Below are 13,692 nucleotides of genomic sequence, written 5' to 3'. Positions count from 1 at the left end.
CCCCTTATGTGTCCGCAGCGGTGCCTGTCTCAAAACCACCTCAGCACCCCTTCCTCCCTTCCTCCCTCCCTCACTTCGTGTGTCCTCAGCTCAAGCTGTCCTTAAACCCACCTCAGGACTCCTCTGTGTGTGTCCTCTGGGTGCTGGCTGTCTAAAAACACCTCAACACCCTCATGTGTGTGTCTTCAGCTCTGGCTGCCAAAAATCCCAGAACCCCTTTTTTTTGTAACCCCAAGCACTGCACTCTCACATCCTGCTGTATGTGTGTCTGAATGAATGTGTGTGTGTTCTCAAGCACTTGGCTATATACAGTAACGTCTTATCCCCTTTGTGTTTGTGTGTTTGTTGCAGTGCAGTAAAAACCTGCTTTGCTGGGCTCTGTGTTGCCATCGAGAATAAAAAGAGAGAGACAGAGTTGCTCTCTGCTTTTCCGTGCTTCACTGCTTCCCTGCATACTTGTTGTGCTGCTCTTTGTAGCTGTGTGCTGCCAAGGCTTCCCTCTGTTCTTTGTGTTGTCTGTAAAGCTGCAGTCCGTCACTGTGTTTCTGTACTCTGTGCTGCTGTGCAATTGTAGTCCCAGATCCTGCACTGTGGTTTGTGTTTTTTTTGCTCTTTGCTGTTGTGTTTGTGTGTTACATTAAGTCAGTCTGCATTCCTCCAGATGTGTTAGTTATGCTGTGCAAAGAAGGGAAAGAGAGCTTCAGCAGGGAAGTTTCGTAAGAAGTGTCATATGTAATATTTAAAGAGTGAGGCAGCTCATCTAGAATCTGAGATAATCACAACTAACTAAATAATAAGAGTTAGACTTGCAGGCAAGTATGACGGGGCCTAGGCATTCCATTTAGCCTGGTTGACACCAGACCCTTCTCAGTTGTAACTGAGAGTGGGTCTGGGGAAGGTTCATTGACAGTTCATTTCCAAAGGGGCATCACCAACGGACGCCGCTCAAATGCCTCTGGGCGCATTGGATAGTCCAACCAATCAGACCAACGATATGGGTGACACTGCGCTTCGGTAGCCGTCCTGTTGAATGTAAACAAAAAGCCGCTCGCCGTTGCTGCGCTACCATCGGCGCGTAAAGCCCGCCTCAATGGTTGTGATTGGTGTAAAGCCCGCCTCAATGGTTGTGATTGGTGTAAAGCCCGCCTTAGCGGTTGTGATTGGTGCCTCGATTTTGGGGACATTGGAAATGGGTTTGAATGGGCTCTTCGCCAGACTGACTTGCAGAGCAAATCTTAAATTTGCCGGAAGTTCGTCAGGGTTTACCCAGGCTACATTCCATTGATTTCAGTCAACTGAATATCTTTTGGACTGTTGATCAGACAAAACAAGCAATTTAAAGATGTCAACTGTTCAAAATAGTGACAGGCATTTTTCCCTATTTTCTGACATTCTAAAGGCCAAATTATTAATCAATTAATCGAACAAATACTCAACAAAGAAAATGCACAGATCAGAGTGGTATAAAATATAGTCTATATTGACGACGTTTCATTTACGGGATAGTTCCACTGCCACCGGAGGTTCCACCGGATGTCCCTCATTTTTCGGCCGGATGTCACTCACCTTCTGCTTTCTTTGTGTTGGCATTCTTAACCTCCGAGCTAGAACCGACAATCACATTATATTTAACTTTTTTTGAGTATAATTCTCATCACAAACTCAACAGCCATTTTAATTGCAGAGCTCGCCTCCCTACGTGCACATGTTTCACCAAAACATGCACACCAAAACAAGTTCCTTCCCAAGGCTATTTAGCAGAGGCACCGTTGCTGCAGTGTACTAGTGCAATAAAACACAGAGAGACTAAAACTATTTTAAAAACTATTTACATTTTTTTTTTTAAATAACATAAATTCTGGATTAAAGTGCCCCTAATCACAAAGACCCAGTCTCCTAGAGGATCTTGGGTTAAACTCATATGAAGTTAGCAAATTACAAATAAAGTGAGGAGCCAATCCCATACATGTCTTAAACGTCGTCATTAAAATCGTATAATCTACTCTAAAACATTCTCCCATGATATCTTGTAAGGAGTCTGTAAATACAATGATTGGATTTGCTAACTTAGTCATGTTAATTACGGGTTAAGTCCCTGTTTCATTAGAACTCAGTTTAATCTGCAGCGAAATTTGTTAAAAATGAATAAATTGTAAATCCAAACTGTTAACAACATGATGCAGGGAAGGAGGAGGTAAAGCTCAGCGCTCAGCCTCTTTTATTACCTTCCTCCTCTCCTCTATTGATCATCACAAGCCTCTGATTTATAGCTTGCTGCTGCAAAGCCTCTTGGGTAATTACTAAGGCCGAAAAGAGACGAGAGAGTTAATGTGGGGGATGGGGGCTGGTACTCACATAGACACAGACAGGTTTGCGCACACTCTTGTGTCTTTAAAAATAGACACAAATTTACAGACTTGCTGTTCACACATACCAACACACACACTACTGTAGTTCAATACACACACACACACACACACACACACACACACACACACACACACACACACACACACACACACACACACACACACACACAGCTACTCTGATAGAGTGCAGAATCTCTGCAGAGACGTTCCACTAATGTTCAACATATATCATATCCTCCACATATCAATGTATGTAAATCGATAAAGTAATATAGTGGCCCGCCGAGACTGAATTACTCCAGACTGTATAAGCCACATTTATTTTCAGTGTTGATTTACTGCATCAATGCAGCATAGGGTAGATTGCTGTTTTGATAATCAGATTGAAGTCTTCAAGTTGGTTGTTTGTGTTGTGTTCAGATCAGAGAGTTACGTTTGGTGAACCTGCATCTGTCAGTCAATGGAGCTGAGCTTGTGCCTGTCTCATAAACAGCATGGCTGTGGAATCCCATACACAAAGCGGTGCTTGCACAAGGCTGCATCATTGTGTGCTCGTAGCTGTTTGTTCTGTATGAAAGTATGAGAGCTTGTGTGTGTTTGTACGTGTGTGTCTGTTTTCTGCTTGTTTATCCTGTAGTGCTGTTGTGACCTTCCCTCTATGCAGTAACTCACCTGACGTCAGAGCAGCTCTGTTTTTTGTTTTTTTTTACTTGCTGCTGGCTTACTGACACCCTCCCTCTCTTGTGTCCTCCAGTGAACAGCCTGGCCCGGTCCAAGTACTGCTGACGCCCAATCAGGAGGAGGAAGAGGACCAGGCAGTGCCCAACCAGGACACTGCTCTGGGTCCGGACCCGCCCCCTCCTCCACCCTATCGGCCCGCTCCCCCTCGACCCCTGCTCACCCTCAGCATCCCTCACCCTTGCGCACCTTCTAGCCAAGGGGAGGAGGAGGAGGGTGGATGCATGGGGAGGAGATGGGAGGAAGGCAAGGATGGGAGGGAGGGGACAGGGGTGAGGCTGTGCGAGTTGCTGCAGGCAGGGGGGGTGAGTGTCAGACCCCTGGGGAAGCACTTAGCCATCTCTCTGCCCTCGCTTCCTCTGCGTCTCTGGGATACACACACCACACACATTGCACACTCCACACACCTTGAACCCACACACACACACCCTCCCTCTCCATCCTCTACTCCTCCCCCATCTTCCCCTCTGGAAGCCTCTGGGCAAAGGAAACTTCTCATGCCTCTCTGGCAGCCCCCCCAGCCCCATTCCCCCACTGGTGCTGCTCAGCATTGGCCGAGGCACGAAACTGCCGCCGACAGCGGCACACGTCATTGGTCCTCCTGGAGTTTGGACCGCCCTGACGCCGTGGTGACACCGTATGAAACGCCCCCGGACCGCTGTGTCCCCATCAGGCCGCAGACCTCCAGTCAGCACAACAGCTACAGTTGCCAGTCCTCTCCAGGGCACTACAGCTCCCAGCATGCCCCAGGGCAACACAGTGATCCTTGCTGTGACCGCGAAGAGGCTGAGCTGTCTGAGCTTGACTACCTTTACCAGGCCAGTCTGCTGGCTGGAAAGACAGGTATACACACACACACACACACACACACACACACACACACACACACACACACACACACACACAGAGTCAGGCACAAAACCAAGAGCTACCACAACACTTCGGAAAACTTCTAAAAGTGTAATAAAATTATATGTCATAATTTAATGTAATTTACATTCCTAAAAAGATTTCATGGTAGAGCTGAAATGATTATAATATTAATAATATCTAAATAATAATATAAATAACTATTATTTAATCGTCAGAACATTTATAAACAATTTTGATAATCAAGTAACTGTGTAAGCAATTTATCCCTTCCATTTTCAACATTTTTAATAGATAATAGTCAAATAAAATAAGCAATTTATAGATGCTACGTTAGGCTGTGGGAACTTAGTGATTGTTTTTTTTTTGTTCGCAATTTTTGCATATTTCATGAGCTTAATGATTAATTGATTAATCAACAAAACAAGCAACAGAGTAATTGATGATGAAAATAATTTTTAGTTGCAGTCCTATGGTACTCTATAGTCAAGTTTTCTGTTAATTCTCAAAACATAAATTCTAATGAATGTGTAGTATGTACGTCGTTAAATTTGATTCCTACTAGAGATAAGGCTAAATGTACAAAGTCCCACATGCGTTGTATTTAAGACCATGTTAAGAAATGAAAAACAAGCTAAAAACCTTTAGCTGTGTCCCAGTTTAACACTACTATACACTAATTCTAAGCAGGTTTTGAGTATGTAGTGTGTTTGCACTGTAAAAGTGACAGTTATACTTAAAAACAGTCAGTATGCTGAAAAACTTGCTTTTAATAATTTCCCCCTGGGATTATTAAAGTATTTCTGATTCTGATTCTGAACCCTCTCACACAATGCAAAGCACAAATGGATGAGCTGCTCACGGCTGCAAAAGAATTTAGAGCATTTCGATTTTTGAAAAACATTTTGCTGTCTCTTTAAGTTTAAGCACTTTTATGCAAAAGTCATAGAATTATTCTGACAGTGCAAGTATTGTATCATTCCCTGTTTGTATAAAACGGTGATGTAAGTTGATTTATTGTACAAGATACTAACTGAAAAAGACTGTGTACTGTAAAGATTAGTACATATTAGTATGTATTATGTATATAATGTATGTATGTAGAATGACAGCACAAGAGTATTTCTGTAGACAGGTTGTTGCAGCTGTTTCTTTAAACTTTATGTGGATTTTTTACATTTCTGTTATTTTTCTGGTCGCGCACCCCTGTCCTTGAAGAGACCATTTGGTGTGCTGTCACATTACTTCCCCGCAATCACACAACTTTATATTAAATTCAAGTCAAAAAGGGAATGTTCATAAGTTGATGCACTAGACATTATTTATAATGACATAATTTCATTTGCTGAAATGGTGCAACCATAAAAAACAAGCATCTTGTGTTTGAACAGTTTACTCAATAAGTGTGATATATTGGTTCAGTAAAGGGGTGGAACAGAATTGTATTGAATATATAAATAATGTTTTACCTTGGCTTTGCATGGTTAAATTTAGGGAAACATTCGAGTTGTTAAAAAGCTGACATGTTTTAGAGATCATCCTTGTATTTTTAAACCTGCCTCTGTGTGTTTTAAGGCTGCAGCCCATCAGAGAGGCTCATATCCAGGATGGGAGGGCAGACTCGCTCCAAGACCCCCAACGCAGACATGGAGAGGAGTGTGTACGGGGCGGACTGCACCAGCACCCCCACCTACCTCAACAAGGTATTGTCTACGTAGTCTTTCCAACAGAATCCCCTCACATTCTCGCAGGTCATCAGTTGGATCCATTTTCCAGCATCTGACAGACATTTTCTCCCTCTGCAGCCAATGATGTTGCGGGATCTGCGTTGTGGGGTGGAGCCTGTTGATGGGGAAAACCTGAAACGAATTGGACGCAGCCTGAGCGGCACAGTAGTGACCTCGCGCCGCAGCCGGCTGACTGCAACCCGCAGCTTCGTGAGTGTGACTTCCTGTGTCCTGCTGCCTCCCTGTGGCCGTGCTGTTAAACTGCATCTGCCTGATATCCTGTGGCCGTGGCACTTTACACATTGCTTTTCCCTGTGCTCTTCTCCCCTGCTGTTTGTCTCGTTTCTCCCTTTTGTCCTGCTTTTTTTTTTTTCGATTTCCAATCTGTCCTCCTCTCTCTGCTTCTCCTTCTCTTTCTTTCTCAAAGGTGAAGCAGGCTGATGTCAGTGCCTCTCCTTGCTTACTTCCTCTCCTCTGAGTCCCTGTTGCTATTCCACCACTATCATCTCCTCCATTCTTCTCATCACCAACACCTTCTCATCACCACTTCCCTCCACTGCTTCACAGGTAAACACTGACTGCGCTGAGCTCATATGGCGTTACTCCTGTAACCGTTTAAGGAAAATACCACTCATCTGCTCAAGACTGTGAAGAGTGTGCATATCTCCTTGGTTTAGCTACTTTGAGTGCCAGATGAGTGTGTTTCAGAGCAATTTCTAAATCAGGTCAGAATAGCAAAGTAAAAGTATTTTCTTGATATTTTATGATATTTTTGGTCAACATTTTACTTTCTGGCAAACTCATGTGGCAGGCTAAGCCCCTATTTGCACATAGCTATATCCTGGGGATGTGCACTAATTTGTAACAACTGTGGAGAGCCAAAGATTATTTTCATCCCTGGGCAAATTTACATGTGTCAAATTTAGTCAAAACATCCAGCAGAAATCACCTACCTTCTATAAACTAACTATCTATAACTTTTCTTTAAGGACAGATCACAAATGAGCTCAACAACAACATAATTTTAATCAGGGCACCCGTCAGAAACAACACAGGTTATTTCCAACTTTTGAAGCCTTACTCCATGCCAGGATGACATGTAGAAAAAACTGCAGACCTGTCTGGTTTGTTTGTGTCATTTAAGGTATCTCTTTTTTTTTAGAGACTTTTTATGGTCTGACAAGCAGAGGCATCAGCTCAGGTTTTTACACCTCTTCAGTTTCAGAGTGCAAAAATCACACCTCACTGTGGGAGCTGAGGCTAATGCACATTGATCTGAAATATTTTGTACAAAATGTTTTTATTCTCTCTAGTAGAAAAAACTTAAATATTTATTTTCAGTAATAAATCCATCATATTGCCCAAAACGACAGCTTGGAACAACTGGCTCTAACACTATATCACTGCATGTGTCACTTATCTTCACTTCTTAACTTTTTAGACGAAACACTGACAACAGAAACTAAGTTGAAAATGACAATTGTGGGGCAAGGTGCCTGAGGTGTTGGTACCTAAATAATAAGGAAACCAGGAACCAATGATATTGCAAATACAAAACAGAAAAATAAATAAACAGCAAGTAGACACCGACCCTTGAAACCTGTCAGATTTATTTGTTTGTTTGTTTGTTTGGGATGTGAGGTGAATCCAAATAAAACTGGTCTCAATATACAAGGCTTTATTCCCCAAATGTTTCTGGCTGCATGTCTTTGTGCTGTGGATGTAAACATTATAACCCAGTTTGAAAAAACCTGGATAAGCCATCTTGAGTTCTGATCCAGGTTTCTTATCATTCACTGGAATCAAGGCACAGTTGCCTGCACATGCTCAGAAAGCTGCATTAAGTATACAGGAAGATGGACAACCAGGTTTCTAAATTTTCCATGTAAAGGTCATAGTGTGGTATGTGAGATTGTTTCTATTTTTTTTCAGTAAAGCAATTAGTCAAATGACTAGAGACGACTAGACAAGAGGAATATAAATTACCATAAATACATTATTGGTTAGAAAAGGTTGAATCTTTTTGTTGTGTACAAAATAGCACATTCAGTACTCTTTAAACCTAAGTTCGTGGATAGCTCAAAATGAATTTAGTTAATCTCAAAACATCCCTCTTTTAATGAAATTCATATACAACTTACTCCATGTGCAAAAAATCTTCCCCCAATTTGTTCTCTTTTACACATGTTGCTGCAGTCAATTCATGGAAGTTATTGTTTTTTCCCTTTTTATGTGAATGTTTTATCTTATATTATATATATATATATATTGCATTGCAGCCCTGTGCTGGAAGAGGCCTTTTGGTGCGCAGTCATATCACTTTACTAATTCACAGAACTGTACATTAGATTTCAAAGTTTCCAAAGATAAATGAGAGGAAGAGGCCTATAAATTGATGTACAAGACATGACTAATTAATTATTTCAACTGAAATGGTGCAGAAATACAAACAATGGCCTTGTGTGTTTGGACTTAATTAGTGTATTGGTTCAGGGAGGAGATTATATTCAATATATAATATATGTGGTGAAAACATGTGGGACAAAATGTCCTACTTAGGGGTAGATTTAAGTAGAACGTGGGGAACGTCAGGGTTCAAGTAAAAGCTTGCACCAAGTAGCACATGACATGTTGTTTAGAGCATCAGTATGTTTGGGATTTTGAACTTCTGTGTGCGTTTGCATGTGTTGAACATTTGTGGCTAGCTCAAACTGATTTCTATGTGAATGATCGGATTACCTCTTCCACTTCAAATCTATTTCATAGTTTAGCCGTTAAAATTCTTTCTAAATGTTTGAATGCACCTTCATGCTGCTGTAATCTGTCTCTTCTCTTATCTCAGGAGCTGTCGGGCAGTGCGGGGAGTTTCTGGCTGTGTCTGACGGGGGTCAAGCTGTCTTCTGACCAGAGTCCCGCGTTGCTTCACTAATGTCCCACAGCGTCCACCTCCACGTGGGGCAGCAGCGCCGGGGCCCGTCTGACGGACCTGGAATTGGCTCAGGAGGATCTAACTCAACTCCTATCCTGTTCCTCCTCCTTTTCCCTCAAACAACATGCACACGCAACCACATGCACGCACACATGCACATCTGCACTGACATAGAGCCTCCCTCAGCGCCTGCAGCACCCCGCTTAGCCTCTCCTTGCCTCCCTCCCTCCCTCTCCCTCTTGACCTATTATTCTGTCTATGCAGTCACTCTGACCCCCAACTACAACCTCAACCTTCCCCCCCTACTTCCCGGGACTGTTGTTTCTCGTCTCCCCCCTGGGTTTTCAGAGGGTAAATCCTGTGCAAGTCAGCCTGGCGAGCATGCCGCTTTCAGTGGTGTTGTTGGCTTGGTCGCTCACTGGCGGGGTCTGACTATGACCTGAGCTCGCAGCAGACTCGTCCTCCATCCTACAGGACCCTCAGCTCAGGGGGAGACTCTTACCTAGTAGCCACGCCTCTTCCTCTTTCTTCACGGGCATTTCCTATTGGACGTTCACATAGCTGAACTGGGTCTGTTTCAGATGACAGCCATATTTTTTCTCTTTCTTTTTGGGTTTGTTTGTTTTTTTCTTTCTGTGTGCGCGCACAGTAAACTCGCCCGAGACCGAACTCACTAATAACTAAAAGTCATGTACAGAAAAAGTCATGTATGAAACCTGTATGTTAATAAATAAGACATTATGGAATGTTGATAATGATAATTAACAAATATTGATAAATTTAAAGTGGTACTTCCTCATGTCTGCATTTCAAATAGAAGTGGAGTGCACTTCACAAGTGTCTAGCTGGAGTTTCCGCCCCCAAACTGCTCGCCGACCTAATGACAGCTCTCCCGTTTCTACCGGGAGATTAAACAAGAAAAGCGCTTCCTTTTTTTCTGCTTCTTTACTTGTTCCTTTCTTTCCTTCTTGCTGTCTTTTATTCGCGCTTGCTTTCTTTCTTCCGAAACAGGAAACAGTAGCACCAGAATAAGGCCAAATGGGGAGGAAAGTCGAGAAGGAATGAGAGTATGTAGGTTAGGAAACCCTTCTCTTACTGTAGGCTTTATCAATGAAAAAAAAGGGATTGACTCAAGTGCGCTTTACAAGGTTACATGGCAGAAGTGCACTTTCCGAAGGCTATTTGACTGTGGAGCAGCTGGAGAGAAGTCGATGGCATTTGTTTTACTTAAAGGCCTCAGGTGAACTTCAGTGGCACTTATCAATTTACTCTTAATTATTTATCCCTCCCACTGAAACTGGTTTTGAGACCTCAGATGTGAATAGAAAATGCTCATCTTCAGCCTGAGACAGTGACATGTCTAATATGAATATGCTTTATATAATATATATATGTATTAGAGGTATTTTTTCAGCCAGTGAGCTATCTTCTTCAGAGATGTCAACCATTCCTCAGTTGTATGAACAGTTATTATACAGTAATGAACAGTTATAACTTAATTCACCCCTTTTTCTGAGGAGCAGTGTGTAGAGTACATTTATTATATGCTTTATTAAATATGATATAAAATAACAAAGTCCTTATACAACAACTGGCCCATGTTAAATTCTTCAAGGATTTACTGATGTTGATTGATCGTTGTAACTAAACCAAAGGTTGGCACTTAACTCAGAGAGCGTATTTAACATTGCTGTTTCTATTTTCATTTAGGTTCAGATTTTGTTGTTGTTTTTTGTTTGTTTGATTGTTTTTTTGGGTTCTGGATGTGGGAGAATGTAGCCAATTGTAGCGCATGAGTCCGCTATGCAAATCAACCTTCCCTCACAATCTTGTATCAGAGACAGTCAGGAGGCAGACACACCCACCCATGGGCGCTCTCATGGACTCTGGCAGAGACAAAGAGAGGTGGAGGAGATCTCATGTTTAATGCTGCTGGGGAACTTTGTTGTTCTGCATCTAACTACTATGTTTCAACCAATGGAATGCAAAAGAGAGCAACGAGTAGGTAGAAAGCAAAAAGGGAGAAAGAGAACGAATGAATGTAAACTAAAGGATGAAAGTGTATGTTTGTGAATGATGTGATGGTCAGAGACAAGAGAGGTTTGGAGAGTAAAGAGTTAACCACTGCAGATGGTTTATTGTATGTGGGTGTGTGTAGACTGTGTGTGAGTTCTGGGGTGGTGTTGCTCGGGGAAAGAGGGAACCTGTATTTTTGCAATAAAGTTATTACCAATGCACTCCCACAGGGGGCGTAACCACCATACAATGTCTGTGTCATCATTGGTTTGTAGAAAGATTAGGAGAAAACAAGAACAAAAGAGTGATGTCGGCCTAAGAACTGCAATGACCTAGTACAAAACTAAAACGTGATCCACTTTCTGCTAATAATTTATCCCACGAATCTATGATTTTATATTTGTGTTTACAAAACTGCATTTCTTTTATTCTCTAAATCTCAAAATGTTAGATGGTAGCATTAGCATTTTGAGACTTTAAATACATTTTAATTGTGTTGGTAGTTTCACACCATATAGCCTACTTGTAAAATAAATGTTTAGAGCTCAGAAAAAGCTCCTACCTAAATCTTTAAATAGGTGTCAGCTCTTGTACCATATTTACACATGAAAAATGATCTAAATTACATGTCACAGCACTAATTTCTATAGAGATCATGAATTCAGATACTGGAAATGTGTAATAACTGTAAATGTCATTTTTTTTTTGTTTACAAAGTTATAGTTTGCTGACTGACTCTAAGAAACTACATCTTTGGAAATACTTTCACTCAAAATATCCAGACATCTTGTCTTAATTAGCCATACTGCTTGTGCTTGCCCCCATTTTATTTGATATCAAACAGTTCCTTCACAGGATTATCTGCAGCCTCTTTGCAGAGTTTGCACCAGCAAAAACATGAAATTCTAATTTGATTACGTACTTTATATAGTAATGTTATTGTGCTTTTATAAATGGAGAAAGTGCAAACATAACATGCTGATAACTTTTCTATATTCTAAATGTGTGAAGTAGCTCATATAAAATTAGGCTATTGCTATTTCTCTTTTAAGATCTGAATAATCAAAGCACTTTATAGAATACCACAAACATCTTATTTACAATGTTATTTAAGTCTGAATGTCAACAAGATTGGAAGCCTATTTTTTTTGTGTATGCAAACTGCCAATGACGTTTCATACATGAACATACTGCATTTCTGTATTTGTAGTGCCTTGATTTGGGGGCGTCTTTGACTGATGTAAACAGGAAGTAGAATGTTGCCATCCATGGTGTCAGTTAGTTAGCTGTGGGCTACAACTTGAGCCCCGATTTTGTTTAGCCTATATTTGTTTACATTTTAGCAAATTTGTACAACTAAAAGTACGCCGAATTATCTGTTAGCGGTTCCTGTTTGTAATGTACCTTTGGATGCACGTACAACTACCATTACGTTACTTTGAAACTAAAGAAAACTTAAAAATGTGAAAATTATCAGACAAGATCGGGAGTTATAATGAGCGTCTTTTACTCCTATGATTTCTAAGCGGATTTATGGACGTTATTTGCGATGGACATTGGGGTTACCGGTAAGTGTAAATCACACTGAATCTAAAAATGTGTGTTTCATTATTGTGTGTTTTGACTAAAGGCTGTTTTTGACGCTAATTGAGTCTCACGCCTAACGTCAGGTGGAGAATTAATTTCCTTATTTCACTTAGGAAAAGAAAAATGACTAAAAATGCTAAAAGAAATCGTGTTAAACAAAATGTAGAAATCAAACGTAGGCCAAATAGGCATACATTTACAATTTTGTATTTCCCTTTTCTGTTACCTATAGCCTACTTCTAACGTTACTTCTCTACAGTGCATTTCAATGGGAATTATTGTACGTATTGCTCTACTTCAATCATTTTAAGTAGCCTATATAAAGTTATTAAAACACACCTTTCCTAGTTGCAACATTGAAGTACACATCAGTGTATCAATAATTATAATCCCAAAATATAACATACATTATTCTGAAATGGGCCATTCTGCACGATGAGTACTTCCTATATTTTTGATACAAGTAAAATTTTGAATGCAGGACGTTTACTTGTAACAGAGCATTTCTACACTGTGGTATTGCTACTTTTACTCAAGTTAAAGATCTGAGTATACTTCTTCCACCACTGCACTCTGAGTAGATTTTCCAGAACTGATGATGTCATAAATATCCATACATTTGATGCCGCTACTCAGGATGTATTTTCCATTGTGAAAAATATGTTTAATTTAACACGAAGTAAAGAGCAATGCAGTAACATGAACCGAGTGTGTACATTTATACGTTGACCAGTCTTTTTACTGTGAATCTGGTGATCTTATCGTAACTACCATCAAGTGTACTAGTCCATGAGGCCCACAGTCAATATTGCGTTATGATGGCCAGTCTGCAGTTTGTGCCTCTACCACTAGATGTAAGCAGTGATACACTGGCCTCCCACATGCATTCTCACACATTCAATCACTCACAACACACACACACACACACACACACACACACACACACACACACACACACACACACACACACACACACACACACACACACACACACAGACAGACAGCCTTTTGTTGTCATACACTGTAAGAAATGATTCTGTGGTCATGTAGATTTGAATTAATGTATTGGGTAAAATATATTCAATATGATTGTGTTTTTGAGGCAAATATTTAATTAAATTTCAAATAAAAATGTTTGGAATAAAATCCAACCATTGTAGTTAAATAAAACATAAGCATTATATTTATCTAATCCCAAATAGAGAGAATATTGAGTTAATTCAAATAAATGTAATCAGGCTAATTTTAATTGAAAAGCACTTCCTGTCAACCTAGCTAGCTAGCAGCTATAATGTTACCCAGCATGCCGTTAGGCTGTGTAAATTTGTAGGCTAAATGTAAAATTATTAGTGTTAGAAAATGTTAAAGTCACAAATAGTTGTGTGCTATGGTGTTTTATCCTATTAAAGAGAGTTAGTTGTGGGTTATTAATTGTCGTAAATTTACAACCATGAGT

At 40.6% G+C, this 13,692-nt stretch overlaps 1 protein-coding gene across 3 annotated transcripts in view; it reads left to right on the top strand.

Moving 5' to 3' along the window:
- usp54b (ubiquitin specific peptidase 54b) overlaps window positions 1–10,896 on the top strand; it is a 55,822-nt gene extending 44,926 nt beyond the window's left edge. For 2 of the 3 annotated variants that reach the window (XM_031315000.2, XM_031315001.2), the window contains 4 exons: window positions 3,124–3,950; window positions 5,553–5,680; window positions 5,783–5,914; window positions 8,547–10,896. In XM_031315000.2, coding sequence (XP_031170860.1) covers window positions 3,124–3,950; window positions 5,553–5,680; window positions 5,783–5,914; window positions 8,547–8,633 — 1,174 coding nt within the window. In that variant the 3' untranslated portion in view covers window positions 8,634–10,896. Of the gene's footprint in view, window positions 1–3,123; window positions 3,951–5,552; window positions 5,681–5,782; window positions 5,915–6,131; window positions 6,272–8,546 lie in introns of all 3 variants that reach the window. The other variant, XR_004107650.2, reaches the window with a different exon arrangement.
- The last annotated feature ends 2,796 nt before the right edge of the window (window positions 10,897–13,692 follow it).

This window comes from Sander lucioperca, chromosome 22, assembly GCF_008315115.2.
Source record: "Sander lucioperca isolate FBNREF2018 chromosome 22, SLUC_FBN_1.2, whole genome shotgun sequence".
NCBI lineage: Eukaryota > Metazoa > Chordata > Actinopteri > Perciformes > Percidae > Sander > Sander lucioperca.
Note: the sequence above shows the minus strand (reverse complement) of the source record. Positions and strands in the feature narration are given on the sequence as shown.